General features: G+C 52.2%; 1 protein-coding gene across 4 annotated transcripts in view; it reads left to right on the forward strand.

The window, feature by feature from the left end:
* The first annotated feature begins 211 nt into the window (after positions 1-211).
* The window catches only part of LOC116952342 (lumican-like), a 31668-nt gene continuing 4477 nt past the window's right edge, over positions 212-27402 (forward strand). Inside the window, exons 1-7 of one of the 4 annotated variants that reach the window (XM_032971605.2) lie at positions 212-548; positions 2098-2137; positions 20765-21034; positions 21888-21976; positions 23641-23781; positions 24245-24367; positions 25835-25936. In XM_032971605.2, the coding sequence (XP_032827496.1) occupies positions 20884-21034; positions 21888-21976; positions 23641-23781; positions 24245-24367; positions 25835-25936 (606 nt within the window). In that variant the 5' untranslated portion in view covers positions 212-548; positions 2098-2137; positions 20765-20883. Of the gene's footprint in view, positions 549-2097; positions 2138-9913; positions 10058-20764; positions 21035-21887; positions 21977-23640; positions 23782-24244; positions 24368-25834; positions 25937-27402 lie in introns of those variants that run through there. The other 3 variants (XM_032971604.2, XM_032971603.2, XM_076074238.1) reach the window with 3 other exon arrangements.

A 27402-nucleotide genomic window follows, 5' to 3' on the forward strand; every position in this document is an offset into this window, starting at 1 on the left:
GAGAAACCCAACCACTCTCGCTCAGAGTTCGCCGTTGGTTGCTGATCCTGCTGCTGCCACATGTGCATCCACTTGGGCTGCCCCAAGGCAGCTTAACGGAACGGCAGTTATAAAAACATTTCCTCCCCACACCCCCCCCCCCCCAAAAAAAGAAAACGCTCGGCCCCCATTTGTGGAAGACACAAAAAAAACCACGCCACAGGAGTGAAACTCCCTCTTTTTTTCATTTCTTACAAAATTCACCCCGTCGGCCCCAATTCAAAGCATTTCCTCCCCAACTCCGTTACAGCTCCTCGAGAATTCCTGCTGAGCATTCGTCCGCAAAGCACTCCGCACGCGACGCACGCAACGCACCGCACCGCACCGCGCGCTTCAACGTTTGAGAATCGCATTTTATTTTCGTGGTTTTGTGAACACATTTCTTTTGAGAGTAGTGTTTGAACGGCTCCACAAAGCGAGGCGGGAATTAACGTTCATCGCCGATCCCATCTTGGTGCCCAATTCCACTTCTGCGTGCTGGACTTTGGTGAGGTGGCGACAACCGGTAGGTAAGTCTCCTCCAAACCACAACACCACCCTCTAGAATTGTTATTTGTTCAAACGTTTCACCCAGAACATTTACTTGAGATGGAACATCTCATTTGCAAAGTTTAGGGGTGGTCCACGGTGTTTATTGACAACCTTTGAATCCAATCCTCTCCGATCACAATACGATATTAATCATAATCTTTGTGGATATTGTTAACAAAATAAAAAAATCAGACGATACGCCTCCATCAAATGCCTGTGTCTCCACATCCCAGCAGCCACACGCCCTTCTGGGAATGGATCGTTTCAGCAGCATTGGTCCAACACAAGCAAAGCTTTGGATCAATCGGTGTCGACATTCAATGTCTCATCAGCAGTGTTGAACCGGTGCTGGTGAACTGCCGGATGTCTGGAAGCAAGGGCCCTCTCTGTTAGACAAGGCAGTTCATTTTCAGTTTAACTTGAACGTGTGTTTATGTACGTGTATGTATGTATGGTGAACTTTTTTCGCACCGTCCATAGCCACCCTGGCTGACCGGAGATGCGGCTGTGACGCGTGCCACAACTTTGGATTTTTATTTGCAACGATGGCCAAATCAGCCAAAAAACGCCTGGTCCAGCCGGATCTCAGAATCAAAGCAGAGATTTAAGTCTTGGTGGGGGACCGCCATGCATAAAACAACAAGTAATATAGGCTTAAGCTGGGGCTCCGTGGTGGGCAGCTCCATTGTCCCTACGTTCACCAACTAGCACTGACCAGTGTGGTGAAGTATGATCAAATAACCCTCGGGACCCGCATGGCTTTGCAAGGCCTCCATTCAGGAGTAGATTGACGAGTTACCGTTACTATGATAATTGGGTATATTTGGTATTTGCGCCGTTCCTATGGCAGCAGTGCCACCAGGAAGCCAGTCGATGTTTCACAGATGAATATAGTCTGCAAGTAAGGGGAGTGGGTGAGTTTTGTGCCTTTCACAAAACGACGCGACTTGTGGTGTCAAAAGAAGATAAAAAAATATATATTTATAAACTTTTTTTTACATGTTATGTTTTGGCTTGGGTCTCATTGTCCACGATGAACTGACGTTGGCTGTAATTGGCCACGGTCCCCTTACGTTGTGGCAAGCTTCGGGGCCACTTCCTGGGGTCGTGGAGTTCTGCCATTACTCGTACATTTCATAAAAGCGTGTTTAAAAAAAAGTTTTAAAAAATATTATTGTTGTTGTTGTCTTCCCAATGACGTCAAGGGAGAGAGTGTTTATCACGTCTGCTGCCTGTGAAGCAGACGGCGCGTGTCGTCTATTGTTGTGGTTAAACAGACGGCGCGGTATTCACCAGGAGCGGCTGCTAGCGCCGGACCCGGTTGCCGATCGACCGTGTCGGTTGTTACATAAGGCAGAGAGAGAGGGAGGGAGGCAGAAAGGAAGGAAATTATTGCACGAGGGCCGAGATATGTCTGTGGACGCGCCTGTCTCGATTCGAGGCCAGATCCCGTGGCCAAGTGTCCCAATTACAGCCCGCGTGTCCGCCGAGGCTGCGTTTTTTTTCCTCTCGTTTTGTCGGATGCAGTCTGGGCAGAGCGTGGTCCCGAGGCGGAACACAGAGTAAGGTCAGCGGGGCCGGCGTTTGTAGAGGGACTGGGAATTGGAGTTTGAGTTCCATCGGCAAGGAATTGAATCGTCCCTGGAATCTGGCGCAAGCGTTGTGTTCTGTTACACTCCATTGCAGTTTTGTTTTTACACACACACATACAAAGATCCCCCGTATAGCCTTAACATAGTGTTGGGGCAAGTGCTGTTAGCGAGTAGCACCTATGAAGGCCGGATTTGTCCTGCCCTGTTGATGGCATCACAAACCTTGACCAGGTGCGGGTGCCTCTGCGATAGCAAACGGAGAGAGCATGCACGGCGTCTGCGCAGGACCGACCTGTTCTAATAACCACACAACGGGCTTGGCATGGAGATGTTTAATGATCCTCGCCAGGACATTTCCTGGCACGCCGAGGAGGGAGATGCCCCGGCAGTTGTTGAAATCAGTGCGGGTGTCCACCAGGGCATCTCTCCAATCCTGCGGAACCAATCCTCCTGGTCCAGACCTCTGGGGGTAGCCTGCACACAAAAAAGACAAAGATCCCCCGTATAGCCTTAACAGACTGTAGGGGCAAGTGCTGTTAGCGAGCACCTATGAAGGCCGGAACGGTACACGAGGGGGTGGGTGGTCAGCAGCACGCCCGACCGCCTTTGTCTCCCCAGTGGCGATGTTTTCACACCGCACCAGGTACTCATTTCCGGCTGAGTCGACTTAGGGGAGGCCCAGGACCGGTTCAGATAATCGCCACTGGTGTTGGCCGTGAGCGAGAATCGAACCCAGGTCGCCAGGTTCGTAGCGCAACGCGCTAACAGCAACACCACCGCTCCCCACTATACAAACACACACACAGCCACACACACATGCAGGCAAAGCACAGATTCACATGGACACGCGCATAGACACCCACACACACTCGCGCGCGCGCGCGCACAAACACACGGAGGCTTACACTGAGACAAGCAGACACACGCCCACAGACGCAACAACAACCGACGTTCGCCACTAAGTGGCGGTGACGCCTCGGAGACGCTTGTGCCAGGCTATGTGCACGTTAAAGCCACGTGAAGTGTCGAACGCCCGCTTGCAGGAGGTCACAGGGCAGACCCAGCAGGTGCCACGGGTCGACTCACAGAGATGGCACGCAACTGCCACTAAGTGACATGGCCACTAAGCGGCAGTGCCGTCTCATCGCTGAGGTCAACCTCTAGGCCACGTCGCGAATGGACAAACCAGCCCAAGTTGAGAGAGAGAAGCACAGCGAGTGGGATCTCAGGGACCACAGCGAGTGGGATCTCAGGGACCACAGCGAGTGGGATCTCAGGGACCACAGCGAGTGGGATCTCAGGGACCACAGCGAGTGGGATCTCAGGGACCACAGCGAGTGGGATCTCAGGGACCACAGCGAGTGGGATCTCAGGGACCACAGTGGGTGGGATCTCATGGACCACAGCGAGTGGGATCTCAGGGACCACAGCGGGTGGGATCTCAGGGACCACAGCGAGTGGGATCTCAGGGACCACAGCGAGTGGGATCTCAGGGACCACAGCGAGTGGGATCTCAGGGACCACAGCGAGTGGGATCTCAGGGACCACAGCGAGTGGGATCTCAGGGACCACAGCGAGTGGGATCTCAGGGACCACAGCGTGTGGGATCTTAGGGAGCACAGCGAGTGGGATCTCAGGGACCGCAGCAAGTGGGATCTCAAGGACCACAGCGGGTGGGATCTCATGGACCACAGCGGGTGGGATCTCAGGGACCACAGCGAGTGGGATCTCATGGACCACAGCGAGTGGGATCTCAGGGACCACTGCGAGTGGGATCTCATGGAGCATAGCGAGTGGGATCTCAGGGACCACAGCGAGTGGGATCTCAGGGACCACAGCGAGTAGGATCTCAGGGAACACAGCGAGTGGGATCTCTGGGAGAACAGCGAGTGGGATCTCAGGGACCACAGCGAGTGGGATCTCAGGGACCACAGCAAGTGGGATCTCAGGGAACACAGCGAGTGGGATCTCTGGGAGCACAGCGAGTGGGATCTCTGGGACCACAGCGAGTGGGATCTCAGGGACCACAGCGAGTGGGATCTCATGGAGCACAGCGAGTGGGATCTCATGGAGCACAGCGAGTGGGATCTCTGGGACCACAGCGAGTGGGATCTCTGGGACCACAGCGAGTGGGATCTCAGGGACCACAGCGAGTGGGATCTCATGGAGCACAGCGAGTCGGATCTCAGGGACCACAGCGAGTGGGATCTCAGGGACCACAGCGAGTGGGATCTCAGGGACCACAGCGAGTGGGATCTCAGGGACCACAGCGAGTGGGATCTCTGGGACCACAGCGAGTGGGATCTCAGGGACCACAGCGAGTGGGATCTCAGGGACCACAGCGAGTGGGATCTCATGGAGCACAGCGAGTGGGATCTCTGGGACCACAGCGAATGGGATCTCATGGACCACAGCAAGTGGGATCTCATGGACCACAGCGAGTGGGATCTCATGGAGCACAGCGAGTGGGATCTCAAGGACCACAGCGAGTGGGATCTCATGGACCACAGCGAGTGGGATCTCATGGACCACAGCGAGTGGGATCTCATGGACCACAGCCAGTGGGATCTCAGGGACCACAGCGAGTGGGATCTCAGGGACCACAGCGAGTGGGATCTCAGGGACCACAGCGAGTGGGATCTCATGGAGCACAGCGAGTGGGATCTCAAGGACCACAGCGAGTAGGATCTCATGGAGCACAGCGAGTGGGATCTCATGGAGCACAGCGAGTGGGATCTCAGGGGCCACAGCGAGTGGGATCTCATGGAGCACAGCGAGTGGGATCTCAGGGACCACAGCGAGTGGGATCTCAGGGACCACAGCGAGTGGGATCTCAGGGACCACAGCGAGTGGGATCTCATGGAGCACAGCGAGTGGGATCTCAGGGCCCACAGCGAGTGGGATCTCAGAAACCACAGCGAGTGGGATCTCATGGAGCACAGCGAGTGGGATCTCAGGGACCACAGCGAGTGGGATCTCAGGGACCACAGCGAGTGGGATCTCAGGGACCACAGCGAGTGGGATCTCAAGGACCACAGCGAGTGGGATCTCAGGGACCACAGCGAGTGGGATCTCATGGAGCACAGCGAGTGGGATCTCAGGGACCACAGCGAGTGGGATCTCAGGGACCACAGCGAGTGGGATCTCAGGGACCACAGCGAGTGGGATCTCATGGAGGACAGCGAGTGGGATCTCAGGGACCACAGCGAGTGGGATCTCAGGGACCACAGCAAGTGGGGTCTCATGGAGCACAGCGAGTGGGATCTCAGGGACCACAGCGAGTGGGATCTCAGGGACCACAGCGAGTGGGATCTCAGGGACCACAGCGAGTGGGATCTCAGGGACCACAGCGAGTGGGATCTCAGGGACCACAGCAAGTGGGGTCTCATGGAGCACAGCGAGTGGGATCTCAGGGACCACAGCGAGTGGGATCTCAGGGACCATAGCGAGTGGGATCTCATGGAGCACAGCGAGTGTGATCTCAGGGACCACAGCGAGTAGGATCTCTGGGACCACAGCGAGTGGAATCTCATGGACTACAGCGAGTGGGATCTCAGGGACCACAGCAAGTTGGATCTCAGGGACTACAGCGAGTGGGATCTCATGGACCACAGCGAGTGGGATCTCATGGAGCACAGCAAGTCGGATCTCAGGGACCACAGCGAGTGGGATCTCATGGACCACAGCGAGTGGGATCTCATGGAGCACAGCAAGTGGGATCTCAGGGACCACAGCGAGTGGGATCTCATGGACCACAGCGAGTGGGATCTCAGGGAGCACAGCGAGTCGGTTAAGAGTCCGGAATGTTCAAAGGGCTCAACACAATTGAGAATCGTAATCGTTATTTATGCTGCAGGAGGAATCCGATGAGCTATGAAGCTCTTTATCAACAGATGTCCATTATGGGCGTGCCGAGGTGTGGTCACGTGGGCCCTGTGACGAGCGCGTTCGTGGGGGGGGCTCACCCGGAAGTTGATTAATAAAATTTGGCGAGAAAATCTGAGCGTGCCTCAAGTTTGATTTGGCGCTCAAGTTTCGTTTCGGGGAGGGTGCCGCTGCCTTTGGGCTGTCAGAGCCATGAATTCCATGAACAATCCAACATATGCATGTTTTTTAATATTTGAAGGTGAGATTTGGGCCCCTGTCTTAGGAAGGTGGAATGTCCGCCACTTGCTCAGGGCCATTGGGTCGTTTGAGCTTGTAGACACTTTGACATTTGACCCCTTTGATGGAGCACGTAGAAAATACGGCATGATGGTTACGCTGCGGAACAGAATTGGGAAGGAGGGGACGTATCTGCTAACGTTTCCGCTTGTGCTGCATTCTCCACAGCGATGCTGTTGGTTGTTTTGTGTCGTGCATCGCTTCGTTTCACGACGACCAGGTGCCCGTATCTAACAGAGATGGTTTTTGGCCCATACACGTCTGACAGTTCACGAGCATCGATTCAAGCAACTCCGCCCCTGCCGGTGATACACAATTGTAGTGCCAACGATTCAGAGACAAAGAGTTTCGAGGAGAGCACTTTCTTTATTCACAACTTTCACGGTCTCGTCCTCACACGCTCCACAGTAGCTCAGCCTCGCCTGTACACGGCGCCGGCCGTCTAACACGGACGGCGCTGACTGAGATGGCCGACTACTCTCTTCCGTAGCGCAACATCTAGCGGAGAATTTTTGAGAATTTTTATTGTTTTATATATATTTTATTATTTTGTTGTTTCCCTTCAACGTGGCTTTACCGAAAGAACTAAGAATATGAATTACTGCAGTCACGAAAGCTTTAAATCAAAATCTAGCGGAGACTTCACCAACGACGAGACGGGTCCATTCCCAGAACCGGCAGCCTCGAGCCCCACGCTCACGGCTCCTTTTATGCTCCCAGCCCTGGCCCTGGCCCCCCGCCTGACCGCGCCTCCCTTCTCGAACCCGCCAGCCCGGTTCCTCCCTCTCCGCACGTGCACGCGACGAATGTTGGGCTTATTTGGCATCGTACGTAGGCGTCCGCGCTAATCGGAGGTGTCGAAATTGGTTCAGAGTTTTGCTTGCGTTGAGAAGCAATCCCGGTTGATGGGGTGCGATGTGAGGACGGGCGTTGTCTGCTGATTTACATTCTCAATGTCGGACAAATCGATGATTTATGACAATAATGAGTGGGTGATTGGCGTTCCAACTTATCGACGCCCTCACACACTCCTCTCCTCACTCACTCGACCACTTCCCTCCACACGCGCCCACTCACCCATCTACACACGCCATCACGCACACACTCACCCACTCAAACAGGCCACGCTCACTCATCTCCACACTCACCCATGCCACCTCAAGACCCCTCCCCCAACATATCCACGCACCCGCCCACTCGTTCAACCGCACACTCACACACGCACCTCCACACATCCACACACACATTGAGCCATACTCGCCCAAAGACAAAGGCGCCCGTATAGCCTAAACAGACTGTTGGGGCAAGTGCTGCTATGAAGGCCGGCACGTCACACGAGGGGGTGGGTGGCCAGCACCAGGTGCGACCGCCTTTGTCTCCCCAGTGGGACTGACTTTACACGCCGCACCAGGCACTCATTTGAGGCTGAGTCGACCTGGGGGAGGCCCATGACCGGTTCCAATAATCGTCACTGGTGTTGGCCGTGCGATGGGAATCCAACTCGGTTCACCGGGTTCATAGCGCAGCACGCGAACCGCTACACTCACCCCACTCACTCCAAACACACTCCACACACTCCACACACACACACTCACCCCACTCACTCCACACACTCCACAGACACACACACTCACCCCACATACACACTCACCCCACTCACTCACTCCAAACACTCACCCCACACGCTCACACACACCCCACTCACCCCACTCACTCACTCCACACACACACACACTCCACACACACACACACTCACCCCACATACACACTCACCCCACTCACTCACTCCAAACACTCACCCCACACGCTTACACACACCCCACTCACTCAATCCACACACACACACACCCCACTCACCCCACTCACCCCCACTTACCCCACTCACCCCCACACACTCACACTCACCCCACTCACCCCACTCACCCTACTCACTCACCCCACTCACTCACCCCACTCACACTCACTCACCCCACTCACACTCACTCACCCCACTCACTCACCCCACTCACTCCCACACACTCACCCCACTCACCCCACACACACTCACTCACCTCACCCCACTCACTCACCCCACTCACTCACCCCACTCACCCCACTCACTCACCCCACTCACCCCACTCACTCCCACACACTCACCCCACTAACCCCACTCACTCCACTCACCCCACACACTCACCCCACTCACTCCACACACTCACCCCACACGCACACTCCCACACACCCCCACACACTCACCCCACTAACCCCACTCACTCCCACACACTCACCCCACTCACTCACCCCACTCACTCCACACACTCACCCCGACACACTCACCCCACTCACTCACCCCACTCCCACACACTCACCCCACTCACTCCACACACTCAACCCACTCCCACACACTCACCCCACTCACCCCCACACACTCACTCCACTCACCTCCACACACTCACCCCACTCACTCACCCCACTCACACCCACACACTCACCCCACTCACCCCCATACACTCACCCCACTCACCCCCACACACACACTCACCGCACTCACCCCACTCACTCCCACACACTCACCCCACTCACCCCACTCACCCCCACACACTCACCCCACTCACCCCCACACACTCACCCCACTCACCCCCACACACTCACCCCACTCACCCCCACACACTCACCCCACTCACTCACTCCCACACACTCACCCCACTCACCCCCACACGCACACTCACCCCACATACACACTCACCCCACTCACTCACTCCCACACACTCACCCCACTCCCACACACTCACCCCATTCACCCCCACATACACACTCACCCCACTCACCCCCACACACTCACCCTACACACTCCCACACACTCACTCCACTCACCCCCACACACACACTCACCCCACTCACCTCCACACACTCACCCCACTCACCCCCACACACTTACCCCACTCACCCCCACACACTCACCCCACTCACTCACTCCCACACACTCACCCCACTCACCCCCACACGCACACTCACCCCACATACACACTCACCCCACTCACTCACTCCCACACACTCACCCCACTCCCACACACTCACCCCATTCACCCCCACATACACACTCACCCCACTCACCCCCACACACTCACCCTACACACTCCCACACACTCACTCCACTCACCCCCACACACACACTCACCCCACTCACCTCCACACACTCACTCCACTCACTCCCACACACTCACCCCACTCACCTCCACACACACTCCACTCACTCCCACACACTCACCTCACTCACTCCCACACACTCACCCCACTCACTCACCCCCACACACTCACCCCACTCACCCCCACACACTCACCCCACTCACTCCACTCCCACACACTCACCTCACTCACCTCCACACACTCACTCCGCTCACTCCCACACGCACACTCACCTCACCTCACTCACTCCCACTCACTCACCCCACTCACTCACTCCCACACACTCACCCCACTCACTCCACTCCCACACACGCACGAATCCACTCCGTTTGCTCGCCCCTCCCTGGCACCATCGTGTCTGCTCGTGACCCCTCCTCTCTCCCTCCTCGCTCCCTCCTCATCCCTCGCTCGCTCCCTCCAAGCCCGGCATCCCAGAGGACCAGCGGGCCGTGTGGCATAGCAGCAGAATCAGCGGCAGTGGGATAGAGCGTGGGACTGCGCTCGGCCTGGGGTCGCCACCTGTGGACCAATACCGGGACGTGGCGAGATGTTAACTCCCTCGCCTGGTATGCACGAGGTCGTAGGTTCGATCCCGATCCTGACGCTGGCTGTATTTTTGGAGTCTGCGTGTCTCTCTCTCTCATCATCATCACGGTGGCTAGGAGATGTTAACTACCTCGCCTGGTGTACAGGAGGGCGTGGGTTCGACCCGGACCCTGACGCCTGCTGCTGCTGTATATTTCGAGTTTGCATGTGCCTCTCCTCCCCGTGGTCGCGTCGATTTTTTCTCCGGGTCCTCTGATTTTTCCCTTCACGTTTAGAATCAACGTGACCACGCGTTTGCGGCTATTTGGCTGCTCTACATCTTCACACGATGACGAGCCACTTCGTGGGGCGACCATTCGTGGACAGGTCGCTTGTGAAACGGAGCTGTATAGCTCAGTGGGCCTTACCTGGTAAAATAAAATAAAGTTGTTTCATAGTTGCCACATCTCGGGTACGACTCCTCCTCTAGGCTGACGGAGCGTTCAACTTTGTGATCCCCCATCCCTCTGGATTAGAGGCGTTTGCCACCACCGCATAGCAAATACACACGAATACAGAAAGTGAACAAAACGCCTTACTAATAAGGAACACACGAATATAGAAAGTGAAAAACCGCCTTACTAATAAGGAACACACGAATACACAAAGTGAAAAACGCCTTACTAATAAGGGACACACGAATACACAAAGTGAAAAAACGCCTGACTAATAAGGGGCACACGAATACACAAAGTGAAAAAACGCCTTACTAATAAGGGACACACGAATACACAAAGTGAAAAAACGCCTTACTAACACAGATCGAAGCGTGGACACGTGATCTCTCCACGTGTATTACGCAAGGATACGGAGACTCTTTACGTGGAGGGACTGATGAAATGGTGGCTTCTTGTTTGCTTGTTTACTCAAATTCTTACTCACATTCTTACTCAAATTCTTACTCAAATTCTTACTCAAATTCTTACTCACATTCTTACTCATATTCTTACTCAAATTCTTACTCAAATTCTTACTCAAATTCTTACTTATATTCTTACTCAAATTCTTACTCACATTCTTACTCACATTCTTACTCATATTCTCACTCAAATTCTTACTCAAATTCTTACTCACATTCTTACTCAAATTCTTACTCAAATTCTTACTCACATTCTTACTCATATTTTTACTCAAATTCTTACTCAAATTCTTACTCACATTCTTACTCACATTCTTACTCATATTCTCACTCATATTCTTACTCATATTCTTACTCACATTCTTACTCATATTCTCACTCAAATTCTTACTCAAATTCTTACTCACATTCTTACTCAAATTCTTACTCAAATTCTTACTCACATTCTTACTCATATTCTTACTGAAATTCTTACTCAAATTCTTACTCACATTCTTACTCATATTCTTACTCACATTCTTACTCACATTCTTACTCAAATTCTTACTCACATTCTTACTCACATTCTTACTCACATTATTACTCACATTCTTACTCAAATTCTTACTCACATTCTTACTGACATTCTTACTCATATTCTTACTCACATTCTTACTCACATTCTTACTCACATTCTTACTAAAATTCTTACTCAAATTCTTACTCAGATTATTACTCATATTCTCACTCATATTCTTATTCACATTCTTACTCACATTCTTACTCAAATTCTTACTCACATTCTTACTCACATTCTTACTCACATTATTACTCACATTCTTACTCACATTCTTATTCACATTCTTACTCACATTCTTACTCAAATTCTTACTCACATTCTTACTTACATTCTTACTCACATTATTACTCACATTCTTACTCACATTCTTACTCATATTCTTACTCACATTCTTACTCACATTCTTACTCAAATTCTTACTCACATTCTTACTCATATTCTTACTCACATTCTTACTCACATTCTTACTCAAATTCTTACTCACATTATTACTCACATTCTTACTCACATTCTTACTCATATTCTTACTCACATTCTTACTCACATTCTTACTCAAATTCTTACTCAAATTCTTACTCACATTCTTACTCATATTCTTACTCACATTCTTACTCACATTCTTACTCAAATTCTTACTCACATTCTTACTCACATTCTTACTCAAATTCTTACTCAAATTCTCATTCAAATTCTTACTCACATTCTTACTCAAATTCTTACTCACATTCTTACTCAAATTCTTACTCACATTCTTACTCATATTATTACTCAAATTCTTACTCAAATTCTTACTCACATTCTTACTCACATTCTTACTCATATTCTCACTCATATTCTTACTCATATTCTTACTCACATTCTTACTCATATTCTCACTCAAATTCTTACTCAAATTCTTACTCACATTCTTACTCACATTCTTACTCAAATTCTTACTCACATTCTTACTCATATTCTTACTGAAATTCTTACTCAAATTCTTACTCACATTCTTACTCATATTCTTACTCACATTCTTACTCACATTCTTACTCAAATTCTTACTCACATTCTTGCTCACATTCTTACTCACATTATTACTCACATTCTTACTCAAATTCTTACTCACATTCTTACTGACATTCTTACTCATATTCTTACTCACATTCTTACTCACATTCTTACTCACATTCTTACTAAAATTCTTACTCAAATTCTTACTCAGATTATTACTCATATTCTCACTCATATTATTACTCACATTCTTACTCACATTCTTACTCACATTCTTACTCAAATTCTTACTCAAATTCTAACTATTTTTTAATCAAATTCTTACCTGTACTCCTACTCACATTCTTTCTCACATTATTACTCACATTATTACTCAAATCTTACTCACATTCTTACTCACATTCTTACTCACATTATTTCTATTTTTTTTACTCAAAGACTTACCTATACTCCTACTCACATTCTTGCTCACATTCTTACTCACATTCGTACTCATTATGTCATGATTACGCTTAAACTAAACGTTTTATTTTATTTTACCAGGTAAGGCCCACTTAGCTATGTTGCTCTTTCTTTTAGAAGCGACCTGGAGGAGGAGGGGGGCGGGAGGAGGAGGAGGAGGGGGGTGGAGGAGGAGGGGGGTGGACAGCGCTGTTTGTGGGCCAGATGTGGCGAGTTCCAAACGGCTGAGGCCCCTTTTCGCTCGTGCCACATGTGGCAACGACTCGAGGCAACATTCAGCACTGTACGGACGATTTACGGCGTCCAACACAAACACGGACGTGCAAAATAAATACAATTCGTACAGTTCGCCTCCTTCAACAACAACGAAATCTGTCCCTGCACGCAACGAAAAACGCATTTTTATTTTTTACACATCCCATCACCCACACGGCCTTCTGAGGAGTGCACAATTTCAGCAGCGGCCTTGCGTACACAGTTATAACAACAACAGGCAATCTTGTTTTATAACTTATTAATGATCATGGTGATGCTGACAGGACACTGATGATGATAGTCCAATGCTAATGATAGAGGACTATGATGACGATTGACAGTGATGATGATGACGATGCCAATGACTGTGACGATAGCAACGACGAGGACAATGGAACTGACGACGACGAAGCTGATGATCACAATAACGCTGATGACGAGTGTCACCAATTAGCGTGCACACCGATGACGATACTGCTGCCGATGGTGATGATGCTGATGATGATTACGTGGCTGAGTTGAACCTGGCCTAGATTTGAACCCATGTGGCTCACGACTGGGAACACATCTGCCTCAGCAGCTGCACCTCGTGAATTCAACACAGACAGGAAGCAGCCTCCGACTCCCTCCCAATGCCCCCCCTCTACCCCCCCCTCCTCGTCCCCCCCCATCTCCCCCCTAATCCCCACCCCGAGAGAGGAGCGTCTGACCGTGATAGATCTCTGCCAAAACATTACCCATTCAAAAGCTACGGGTTTATTTGGGAGTCTATGGGTCTCTATACAAGTCTATGGGTCTCTGTGCAAGTCTATAGGTCTCTATGCAAATCTATGGGTCTCTATGCAAGTTTATGATTTTCTATGCAAGTCTATAGGTCTCTGTGCAAGTCTATGGGTCTCTGTGCAAGTCTATAGGTCTCTGTGCAAGTCTATAGATCTCTATGCAAGTCTATGGGTCTGTATACAAGTCTATGGGTCTCTGTGCAAGTCTATGGGTCTCTGTTGGAGTCTGATTGTCTGTATTTGAGTATGCGGGTTTCTGTATCTCTATGCGAGTCTGTAGGTCTCTATGTGAATATTTGGGTCTCTGTGGAAATTGATGTGAGTCTATGGGTCTCGATGCAAGTCTATGGGTCTTTATGCGAGTCTTATTCTCTCTAATTGAGTATACGGGTCTCTGTATCTTTATGTGAGTCTGTGGGTCTTTGTGGAAGTTTATGTGAGTCTTATGGGTCACTATGTGAGTCTATGGGTCTATGTAGAAGCTCATGTGAGTCTATGAGTCTCTATGCATGTCTATGTGCATGTTAAGGCCACGTGAAGTGTCGAACGCCCGCCTGGCAGGAGGTCACGGGACACACCCAGGTGCCATGGGTTGGCTGATTTAGATGACTGGCCGAAGCACCACCTGTTCTCCCTACTGTGCCAACTTGCTGTGTTTTAGCCGCCTGGCGCTCCGCTCGTTGTTGTGAGCGTCGCTCCTCTGCACTCCTTCATTGCTGGAGGGCGACTGCCTCCAACTGCCCAGTGGCAGCGTCCTTCACGAGCCTCCTCCACAGAGGCCGATCTTGACACCGCTGGTACCAGTCATCGGCAAGTCCACTCAGCTCCACATCCTCTTGTACCATATCACTCCATCTCTTCTCACACTCACACACACAAAGATCCCCCACATAGCATGCACCGGTGGTTGGGGCAAGTGCTGTTAGTGAGCACCAACGAAAGGCACACGAGGGGGTGGTGCTGGCCAAACCACACCTTTTGACTCCCCAGTGATGATGTTGATACACCTCAAACGGTACTCATTTGATACCAAGTCAACATAAGGGAGACCCAGGAACGGTTCAGATATTCACGACCCTCACCATAAAACGCGAGCTCGGAATCGAACTCAGGTAGCCGGGTTAGATGCACGGTGCGCTAACCACTTTACCACCGCTCCCCAAGCGCACTCGTCCTTGCCACGACCACCAATCAGCAGCGGCCATCCCTCGCCAGACTCGGCCACGCTCCTCCGCCTCGTGTGGTGGATGCGGCTTCGATCGTGGTGACAGCGGCCAGCGCCGTTTCATCGTTTAACTGCGGTGGCGACCACAGCCGCAGCCAGATGGATGAACGAAGACAAAGATCCCCTGTATAGCCCTTGACACACTGTTTGGGCAAGTGCTCGTTATAGCGAGCAGCACCTGTTAAGACCAGCAAAGTCTTGGTTGATGGGTAGGGCGTCACGTTGGTGAGATGTTAACTACCTCGCCTGGTATACAGGAGGTCCTGTGTTCGATCCCGACCCTGACGCCTGTTCTATATTTGGAGTTTGCGTGGTCTCTCTCTCTCTCCCCGTGGTGGTGTGGATTTTTCTCCGGGTCCTCCCGTTTTGCCCTCCACATTTAGAAAGGCACGTTTAGGTTATTTGGCTGCTGTAATGTCCACACGATAAGCCACTTTCGTTGAGGTATCATTTGTGTTCGCCAGGTCGCTTCTGAATAAGAGGTAATAGCTCAGTGAGCCTTACTTGGTCAAATAAAAATAGTTATATATATGTAGATACACACAACAATTATAGCCACTCCACAGACACCTACACTATGATAGACACAAAGATGCACATAGACACACACGCAGACGCAAACGGACAGGCACAGACTGGCGTAAAGACAGACACGCACAATGACAAATAACCACTGTGTGTCGCCTTTAACAGACTGTAACAGCAAGTAATGTTATTGAGTAGCACCTTTTCAGACCATCAAAGAGGCTGGCTGGCTCAGAAGTCGGCACCGCTGAGATCCTGGGTTCCAATCCAGGTTTCAGCCGTTTCCCGTGGTTAAATCGCTTGGCGTGGTCAAACCGCGTGGCCTGGTCAAACCGCGTGGCCTGGTCAAACCGCGTGGCCTGATCAAACCGCGTGGCCTGGCCAAACCGCGTGGCCTGGTCAAACCGCGTGGCCTGGTCAAACCGCGTGGCCTGGTCAAACCGCGTGGCCTGGCCAAACCGCGTGGCCTGGCCAAACCGCGTGGCCTGGTCAAACCGCGTGGCCTGGTCAAACCGCGTGGCCTGGCCAAACCGCTTGGCCTGGCCAAACCGCGTGGCCTGGTCAAACCGCGTGGCCTGGTCAAACCGCGTGGCCTGGTCAAACCGCGTGGCCTGGTCAAACCGCGTGGTGTGGTCAAACCGCGTGGCCTGGCCAAACCGTTTGGCGTGGTCAAACCGGCTTCTCGGCCATAGAAAGTTGATGGCCTCAGCCCCTAGTGACGCTTGACTGGACTTAAAACCCATCACGTGAAAACTTGGATTCGTAATTATTTATTTTTCTAAACTCATACTCTGAGAAATAAATAAACAAAATATCAGTTTTACTCTCAAAGACGGAGCAACGTAAAAGCATACCATTGTGTCCTGGCATCACGGTCCAAATATGCCAAATCAGACATTTTATTGGAAAACATATCAACGGTTGCCTCCAATAAGAAAAACATAGGAGGAAACTGCTAAGCTTTATTGAGACTCAGTAAGGCTATTCTTGGTATATCATTCATATGAACATTTTTATTTCACTAATAAAGGCTGACAATGATGTAATTTTTTTCTTACTAGGTAAGGCCCCACCGATCTCCAGAAGCGAATTGGCTATCACAAATGATAGCTCAATGAAGTGGCTTATCACGTGGATTTTTCTTTATAGCAGCCAAACGCTCTAAACGCACGTTTCCAAATGTGGAGGGAAAACCCGAATAAAAATCCACGCGACCACGGGGAGACCACGCAAACTTCAAATATACAGCAGGCGTCAGGGTCGGGATCGAACCCACAATCTCCTGTATACCAGGCGAGGTAGTTGACAACTCATAGCCACCGTGGTGCCCACAGCCATGGTCGATCCACTGCTGGTAGAAGGACTGCCCCAGCAACGAGTAATATTAATTTCCTATACAAGCACATGGCATCAGTCAGATGTTTTATTTTAATTCGTTATAAGTCCAAGGCCACATGTGTTGGCGAGGGTGTATCCGGCTGTTATATTGGCAGCGAGGAAGCCCCGCAGAACTGCCTCCACCAAAATTTGACACTGGCCGTGCAAAAAAGACAGCATGAGCTGGACACAAGCATAAGACCGATTGCTTAAAAAAGTAAAATGAAAGACATCCAAGTATTTTTGTTCAATAAAAAAAAGATATAATCGCGTGTTGTTATTTTTTTTTTCATTTGTGGTTACCGATAGCAGGCTCCCAGGAGCAAGTGGCAGCAGCGAATATCGATGACTCGACTGTACTATTCTAATCTGGCGTATGGCAGCAATATGTTCGGAAGCTAAATGCCAAATGTCGAAGTCTGTTAGCCACGAGAGGGCTTCAAGAGGAGTTTTGCTCTTCCGCCATCGAAGAAGCGCAGACCACAGTGGTATGCGATATGGTCCACACTTTGAAACCCATGGCCACAATCACACCACCGGGGCTTTCATTTTCCATATATTAAGGCGATGTGTGCATGGGCCTGTTGATCTTATGCTGCGGTTGACGCCTCCACCACAAGTGAAAGGCGGGAGGTATGCTCTTTTGGATTTCGATTGAGGCGTTTATTATTTTACGTCCGCAATTGTTCCACTCGTGTTCGCCAGCGTGTTCGTCTGCACAGTACCTGGGTGAAATTCTAGGATGATGACCGCAGCGAGATCCCAGAAGGCGGGGGGTGGTGGTGGGGGGGGAGGGGCATATTGGCTCAAGTCGATGGTGAGGAACCTCGGCGAGGTTGATGAGGAGAGTGGCTTGTCGTCGACAATGTCTCCGCTGATTTTCTTTGTGTTCGCGGAACGTTCGCCAGAACAAGGGAGCCAACGGGGATCAGTGGCCGGTGTTGTGGTCGTGACGCGCGTTGCGTTATTTCATTGAGCAGCTTAGCGGCGTTTTGTGTTCGCGAGCCACCAGGGTCGGTTGAAGTGCAGCGACTTTGGCCCTGAGATCATCGCCCGAACTCCGGGGGTCACCCTCGCAGCGGCAGCGGCTTTTGGCTAAGCACCGTCGAACAACAGGCGGTCGCAGCATCGCGCGCTTTCGGATGCGCTTCTGCGTCCGTCTGGAACGCTCTGGAGAAGCAGCTGGAGCTCTGAACTTTTACATCCAGGTTGAAAACGAATTTCTTTAGAACTGCTTTTTGTGTTTAGTGTTGTTGTCCTTCCCCCCCCCCTCCCCCGCGCGCCTCCGATTAGCGCGGTTGGGTGCGTACGGTGCGAATGAAGTTCAACGTAAGTACGTACGGAGAGAGGGCGGCAGCTTGCAGCGCATCAGCTGAGGCGTCCCTGGGGTCGTCCCTGCGAGTTGCTGTAGCGGGGCCATTCACGATCTGATCCTTTCACAGATCCCTTCGCTTTGCTTTATGCGTTGTTTGAAGGTGAAGCCTTCTTGTCCACGATACCCCCCCCCCGCCCCCCGCCCCCACCTTGGAGTAAGAGGCCATCGAGCACTGTGGGCTAACCATAGAAAGACAATATGGAGGGTGGCATCTGCTTGCACGGTTGTTTTGGGCGGAACGCCACATGGCACGAGTCTCCAGCGATGTCAAGGACTCCTCCAATAAAGTGAGATCACGCTGTCCGACGAGTTGCCAATGCTCTCGAGGTTTGTGCCCACTGGGCACCAAGGGCTATCTACGCTCTACGCGTATAGGGACTTGCGACACGGAGTACGTGGCAGGTCACTCGTGCACGTCGAGTGGTTAACGGCGCTGGGACGGGAGCCCTGAGGGATCGCCATGGGCTCGCCGTTCCCCTTGCGGCCTGTGTTCGCCAGCGAGACGCGCCCTGCGAGTCCGCGTCGCTGCTGAGCTGGGTGGACTCTCCCGCGCCGATGAGTGCTAATCATGACGGGAGCCAGTCACGGCGAGGCACTTCGTTTCACTGCTGCCTGTTGGGGATGGCTTTACATTCCCCTCCCCCCCCCCCCCCGACTCTTTGAGCGGGAATCGTCTTAAACGACAACATGGCCACACGTGCAGTTCCTTTGGAGGTGGTGGTCTAAACAAAACAAAAAACGCCCGATGCCTTTTGTCCGCTCGATTGCTGCACGCCTCTGCGTGTCGTTCCATCTTAATTTTGATGCACAGCGTGCGGCCCTGCAATTGCTTGCTCGTGCCACTGCTGGGGGAATGTCCTCCACTGGAGCAAGCGAACTCGACAGGGTTATTTGGTCCACTTTTCCACTAGCGTCGCCACCTTTGCCACTTTAGATGAACCCAGGCACATTTCTCGGTCGGTCTAGGTCTAGCAACACTGTGCAGTAAACTGGGCGCTGTGGTGGCAAGATGTTAACTACTTTGCTGGGTATACAGGAGGTCGTGGGTTCGATCCTGACGCTGAGTTTGCACGTTTTCCCCGTGGTCGTGTGGATGTTTCTCCGGGTCCTCCGGTTTTTCCCTCCACATTTATCAACATGCATTTAGAGTTTTTGGCTGCTATAAATCTCAACATGGCAAGCCACTTCGTTGAGCTATTAGTCGTGGCCAGGTCGCTTCTGAAAAAGAGCGATATAGCTCAATCGGCTTTACCTGGTAAAATACAAAAAATAGCTTAGTTTAGTTAGCAATACAGTTCAACACAGCACCATGAGATATCGGTACAAATCAATTCCTGCCAACTGAACATGGCCCCACAGACGTGCATTAGACACCCACAGTCTCACACATAGACCCACAGAGTTTCCACTTGTCTGTTTTTAACCTAGACAGTCCGGGAATTGGAGCCCGTGTGGCCGGAATGCATAGATCTGGCGGTACTGTGCTGCAAGGCTGTAGCCATAGAGTCAACATTGGGGGGGACAAAATCTTCCAGGGTGTCTGGGAGTCCCAACCCAGAAAAATATGTAAATTTAACAACTAGTTTCCTGCCTAAAATATAAAAAAAATAAACTAACACATGGGATGGACTTTTATTTTATTTTTGACAATAATGTCTAATAGTGTATTGTATTACATTGCTCTGTTTTTGCCATTTCTTGTTTCATTGTATGCAATGGCAGAGATTAGGGATTAATAAAGTACAACCATAACCACAATCAATCATATAAACATACATCTATGCATTGATTTATATGAAGACAAGTCCAGATATTGTGGCCAAGGTTTAGCAAATTGTTGTTTTTATTTACACAGCATAGCAATTTTTTATAGCAATATATTGGGGGGGGGGACATTTTGAGTATATTTAAATATTGGGGATGTCCCCCCCCCCCAATATATATTATAATTACGACCTTGCTGTGCTGAACTTTATTCCAGTAGACGGCACAGTTATTGTAGACATAGACCGACAGAGAAATGTGTCCGGGTTTGGTCTACATCGGAAAGAAAGTGGAAACCCCGACTAGTTGTGACTCAAGTGAGGCTTCCGGACCGTCTAGGATAAACCCAGACAAGTTGTGAGTCTACGGCTCTCTATATGAGTCTGTGGGCCGTTATATGTGAAGTCTTTTGGGTCTTTGTGTGAGTCTGTGGGTCCTGGGTAAATAGATGCCAATGTCATAATATGAAGGAAAAAAAATCATTAACCACTGTTCAATTCTCTCCCGGACAGATCCATCTGCAGACCAAGTGAACAACTAACACAGCAGCGGTAGCAGCCCAGAAGAGCTTTCGTAAGAAAGAGAGGGCACAAGAAGAGCTTTCGTAAGAGAGACAGAGGGCCGCTGAGAGATGTCAGCCTCCCGGGCGGACGTGGCGATGCTGCTGATGCTCGTGGCGGCCATCGCTGCCATCCAAGGGGCCCAAGCCACGTGGCCTCACTACTACGACTCCTACGATGGGCCCTTGGCAGCCGACCCACCGGCCTACTATGACGTCGTCGGTGGGGCGCGCATGCACGCACGCACGCGCACGCACGCACGCGCACGTAAATGATGACGATATGTTTTGCTTTAGACTATGCTGGGGGAGAAAAATCTGTAATAGACCAAGAGCCAAAAACACGTGCCCACGAGTTCTGCAAAGAGCCGAGTGTAGAATTAAGAGTGCGTCACAATAGCCCAACCCTCACCCCCTCTGCTCTCCGCACCTGATTGGCTCTCAGCGATGACGTCATCCCGCTCTATTTAAGACTGAGGGTGGAGCCATAGCGGACGTGGTTGTAGCCACCAAGGTGTGGGTGTGCCACACCTTCCCACACCGTGTGTTTCTTCCCCATAGCACCCCTACATGTGTACACACCTGTGTGTGTGTACACACCTGTGTGTGTACACCTGTGTGTGTGTGTACACACCTGTGTACACCTGTGTGTGTGTACACCTGTGTGTGTGTACACCTGTGTGTGTGTGTACACACCTGTGTGTGTGTGTACACACCTGTGTGTGTGTACACACCTGTGTGTGTACACCTGTGTGTGTGTGTACACACCTGTGTGTGTGTACACCTGTGTGTGTGTGTGTACACACCTGTGTGTGTGTGTACACCTCTGTGTGTGTGTGTGTACACCTGTGTGTGTGTGTACACACCTGTGTACACCTGTGTGTGTGTACACCTGTGTGTGTGTACACCTGTGTGTGTGTACACCTGTGTGTGTGTACACCTGTGTGTGTGTGTACACACCTGTGTGTGTGTGTACACACCTGTGTGTGTGTGTACACCTGTGTGTGTGTGTGTGTACACCTGTGTGTGTACACCTGTGTGTGTGTGTACACACCTGTGTGTGTGTGTGTGTATAGAAATGAGCAGCTCTCATGACTGCCCCGAGGTCTGCACCTGCCCCCCCGCCTGGCCGACTGCCATGTACTGTGACAACCGCAAACTCAAGGTGGTGTGCCCCCTGCACCCCCACAGCTCACCACACCACACCACAGCTCACCACGCCACACACCTCACCACACACCCCACACCTCACCATACAGCTCACCACACCACACCACAGCTCACCACGCCACACACCTCACCACACAGCTCACCACACAGCTGACCACACCACACCACACACCCCACAGCTCACCACACACCACCACACACCCCACAGCTCACCACACCACACACTCTGCACCTCACCACAACACACCACACACCCTGCACCTCACCACACCACAGCTCACCACACTACACCACACACCCCACACCTCACCACACCACACCACAGCTCACCACACCACACACCACACCACATCACACACCCTGTACCTCACCACACCACACCACACACCCCACACCTCACCACAGCTCACCACACCACACACCACACCACACACCACACCACACACCCGATACCTCACCACACCGTACACCCCACACTGCACCAAATCTACACCACGCCACACCTCATACCATTCCCCATACCACAGTTCACACCACACCTCACCGCACACTGTACCACAATGTACATCACCTCCGGTGAGCACAGTTGGCTATGTACGGTGCGAAGGAAGTTCAACATACATACACACTGCAGGGTACACCACACCAGAGTGCACATCCCAGGGAATACCACACCACAGTGCACACCACACAGCTCACCACAGTGCACACAACACCGCACACACCACATCACAGTCAACACCACACCGCACATCATACCACACCGCACATCATACCACAGTTCACACCACACCACAGTGCACACCACACCACAGTGCACACCACACCACAGTGCACACCACACCACACTACAGAGCACATCACAGTGCGAACCACACCGCACACACCACACCGCACACACCACACCACACCGCACACCACATCACAGTGCACGCCACACCACACTACGGGGAATACCACACAACAGTGTACATCACAGTGCACACCACACCACACACACTACACACACCGCACACACCACACCGCACACCACACCACACCGCACACACCACACCGCGCACACCACACCGCACACACCACACCACACCGCACACACCACACCACACACACCACACCACACACACCACACCACACCACACACACCACACCGCACACACCACACCACACACACCACACCACACACCGCACCGCACACACCACACCACACCGCACACACCACACACACCACACACACCACACACACCACACCGCACACACCACACACACCACACACACCACACACACACACCCCACACACACCACACACACACGCACCACACACACCACACACACCACACACACACACACCCCACACACACCACACACACACGCACCACACACACCACACACACACACACACCACACACACCACACCACACACACCACACACACCACACACACCACACCGCACACACCACACACACCACACACACCACACACACACACCCCACACACACCACACACACACGCACCACACACACCACACACACCACACACACACACACACCACACACACCACACACACACACACCACACCACACACACCACACCGAGTCCTCCCCCTCTGCACCATGTCCACGCGCTGACGTTGGAACGGCGCTGTAACGCACCACGTGGCAGGAGGTGCCGCCCATCCCGTCGAGGATGAAGTACGTCTACCTGAGCGGCAACCAGATCGAGGGAATCAAGGAGGATGCCTTCAGCAACGCGACCGAGTTGTCCTGGCTGCTGGTGGACAACAACCAGCTGCTGAGCGACAAGGTGGGTGACGACGCCTCGCGGCGAGGTCCGTGGTGGGTCGCGCAAAAAGACGACAAAGGTCCCCCGCGTAGCCTTCGACAGGCTGCCGGGGCAAGTGCCGTTGGCGAGCAGCGCCTATGAAGGCCGGCACGGCACACGAGGGGTTGGGTAGCCAGCACCACGCCCGGCCGCCTTTGTCTCACCCCAGTGGCGATGTTTACTACACACCGCACCGGGTCACTCATTCGAGGCCGAGTCGACCTAGGGGGAGGCCCAGGACCGGTTCAGATAATCGTCACCGCTGGTGTTGGCCGTGAGCGGGAATCGAACTCGGGTCGCCGGGTTCGCAGGGCGCACTGCTAACCGCTGCACCACCGCTCCCCATACACTCGCAATCGCACTCCGCAGCACTGCGGGGTAGAACATACACAACTCCACAAGGAGAGAGGCTGCCGAGTAACATGGACATTCTGCTCTTGTCCAGGTGGGCAAGGGCGTGTTCAGCAAGATGGCCGGCCTGGAGAAGCTCTACCTGGACCACAACAACCTGACCGCACTGCCCACACTGCCACGCTCCCTGCACGAACTGCGAGCCAGCTACAACAAGGTGCAGCACGCGCCACGGTGGAGCGCGAGCGTGCACGACGTCGAGATGCCACTGCGTGTCTAAGTGGTGGTGGTGGGGGTGGTGAATCTGTGGGTCTTTGGGTGGGGGTGATCGTAGGTCTCTGGGTGGTGGTGGTGAGTCCATGGGTCTCTGGGTGGTGGTGAGTCAATGGGTGGGGGTGGTGGTGAGTCTATGGGTGGTGGTGGTGGTGGTGAGTCTATGGGTGGTGGTGGTGAGTCTATGGGTCTGGTTGTGGTGGTGAGTCTATGGGTGGCACTGGTGGTGATTCTATGGGTGGCACTGGTGGTGAGTCTATGGGTCTCTGGGTGGTGGTGGTGAGTCTATGGGTGGCACTAGTGGTGAGTCTATGGGTCTCTGGGTGGTGGTGGTGAGTCTATGGGTGGCACTGGTGGTGAGTCTATGGGTCTCTGGGTGGTGGTGGTGAGTCTATGGGTGGCACTGGTGGTGAGTCCATGGGTGGTGGTGAGTTTATGGGTCTCTGGGTGGGGGTGGTGAGTCTATGGGTGCCACTGGTGGTGAGTCTATGGGTGGTGGTGGTGGTGAGTCTATGGGTCTGGTTGTGGTGGTGAGTCTATGGGTGGCACTGGTGGTTAGTCTATGGGTGGTGGTGAGTCTATGGGTGGTGGTGGTGAGTCTATGGGTGGGAGTGGTGAGTCTATAGGTGGGAGTGGTGAGTCGATGGGTCTCTGGGTGGGGGTGGTGAGTCTATGGGTGTTTCGGTGGTGATGGTGAGCCTATGGGTCTCTGGGTGGGGGTGGTGAGTCTATGGGTGGGAGTGGTGGTGAGTCTATGGGTGGTGGTGCTGGTGGCGAGTCTATGGATGGTGGTGCTGGTGGTGAGTCTATGGGTGGTGGTGCTGGTGGTGGTGAGTCTATGGATGGTGCTGCTGGTGGTGGTGGTGAGTCTATGGGTGGTGGTGCTGGTGGTGAGTCTATGGGTGGTGGTGCTGGTGGTGAGTCTCTGAGTGGTGGTGGTGAGTCTATGGGTGGTGGTGCTGGTGGTGAGTCTATGGGTCTGGTGGTGGTGAGTCTATGAGTCTGGTTGTGGTGGTGAGTCTATGGGTGGTGGTGCTGGTGGTGGTGAGTCTATGGATGGTGGTGGTGAGTCTATGGGTCTGGTTATGGTGGTGAGTCTATGGATGGTGGCACTGGTGGTGAGTCTATGGGTCTCTTGGTGGTGGTGGTGGTGGTGAGTCTATGGGTGGCACTGGTGGTGAGTCTATGGGTGGTGCTGGTGGTGAGTCTATGGATGGTGGTGGTGGTGGTGAGTCTATGAGTCTCTGGGTGGTGGTGGTGGTGGTGAGTCTATGAGTCTATGGATGGTGGTGGTGAGTCTATGAGTCTCTGGGTGGTGGTGGTGAGTCTATGGGTCTGGTTGTTGTGGTGGTGAGTCTCTGGGTGGTGGTGGTTCCCATGCTCAGTGCTTGCGGCTGGATCCCTGTTGCAGTTGTCCAAGTTTGGCGGATCTCTGGGGAAGCTGGAGAACCTCACGATGCTCATCATGAACAACAACAAGCTCAAGGAGGACGGCCTCGGAGCCGCCTTCAAGGTGACGCAAACGTCCACTCATCGCTTGTCCCTTCCAGCAAGTAGCATCTGGGTTCGATTCCCGACCCGGGGTCGTGTGAGTGAGCCAGGGTGTTAAAAACACTGAGGCTGGCCACGTGGAAGGGGCCATTCATTTAGTCCGTACGCATGGAGGGGGGAGGGGGGGTTAACCCAAATGCGTTCGCTTGTGTATGGGGGGGTGTACTGACAATGTGCGTACGCATAGGAAACGGGGGGGGGGGGTCGTGAAAACTAGATAATAATTTGTCTACATTGGCCTTCAAATGAGTTAGATAGTCCGGTGGTGGACTATCTGTTTGCTTAAACATGTTAATATGAATCCTTGATCGTTTCTGCGTGGATTAAATATCGGCCGTTCTATAGGATTCGTGGGGGGGGGGGGGGGGGGGGGTGCGTCAGGCGTGCGTACGCAGGTGGGGGGGGGGGGGTGAAAAAGGACAGGGAGGGGGGGAAGGGTCAAGTTTTGAGAGATGTTTGTGTACCTACTAAATGGATAGCCCCTAACCGTTTGGACGTCTGTGCATATCAAGGAGATACAGTTGACTGGTTCTGGCTTCAGTCGCCACGAGGGGTGGACAGTTCTCCACTCGGGGCAGGAAGCTGCCAAATAAGAGGGGGTGGCAACTTCCTTTAAACAAAAGGAATCAAGGGTTGCGTGGCAGCGTGGAGGAAAGTTGTCGCCAGAGCTTTGACCGACCTCTCCCAGTCAATTCATGTCGTCCGCCGGGTCTATCCCCGTGACCTCCAGCCAGCAGGCCTTCCACACTCCACGTGGCCTCAAGGTGCACTGAGCATTGGCCCAAGTGGTCAGTGAAATTCAAGTGTTTTTTTCTTTCTTTAATAGGGCCCTACGAAGAATATATTTCTGCAATAAATATCAATGCAATACTCATTTCCGGGGTATCAGTGGGGGGGGGGGGGGGGGGGGGGACAGAGGTCGAGCCACCCCCATCGTCTCCCTGCAACTACTTGCATTTAACAAACAAACTAACAACTCTGTTATGGGATGACTTTTTTGCCAGTATCAAAGTATGAAAAATAAAAACTTGAGTTTTATTGCGGCGTGCATGCAACTACCACAAGCACGTGTGTGATTAATGCAGACTTCGTTCCTTGCACTAAAAGGTATCCCACGGCGTAGCTGCAGCCAACCCCGAGCTGTGAATGCTCCGACGCGTGCATTGTCCTTGTACTGGTCGCCTTTTGGCATTGTTCTCTGGTCTGACACTAGTGGTGAGACGAGGCCCTATAGAAGGCGTAGACCAATCCGTTTCAAAGACAATGCAAGTACAGTAAAACGTTGGATTGCGAGCATAATTATTTCTAGAAACGTGTTTGTAATCCGAAGCACTCGTACATCAAAGCACTCGTATATCAGTTGTGTGATCACGTGACGCTCGGCAGTACAAAGCATCTACGTGCTACTCGTATTGCAAGACCTTCGCT

This window comes from Petromyzon marinus, chromosome 46 (assembly GCF_048934315.1).
Source record: "Petromyzon marinus isolate PM22_M1 ecotype Great Lakes invasive population chromosome 46, UKy_Petmar_22M1.pri1.0, whole genome shotgun sequence".
Lineage (NCBI taxonomy): Eukaryota > Metazoa > Chordata > Hyperoartia > Petromyzontiformes > Petromyzontidae > Petromyzon > Petromyzon marinus.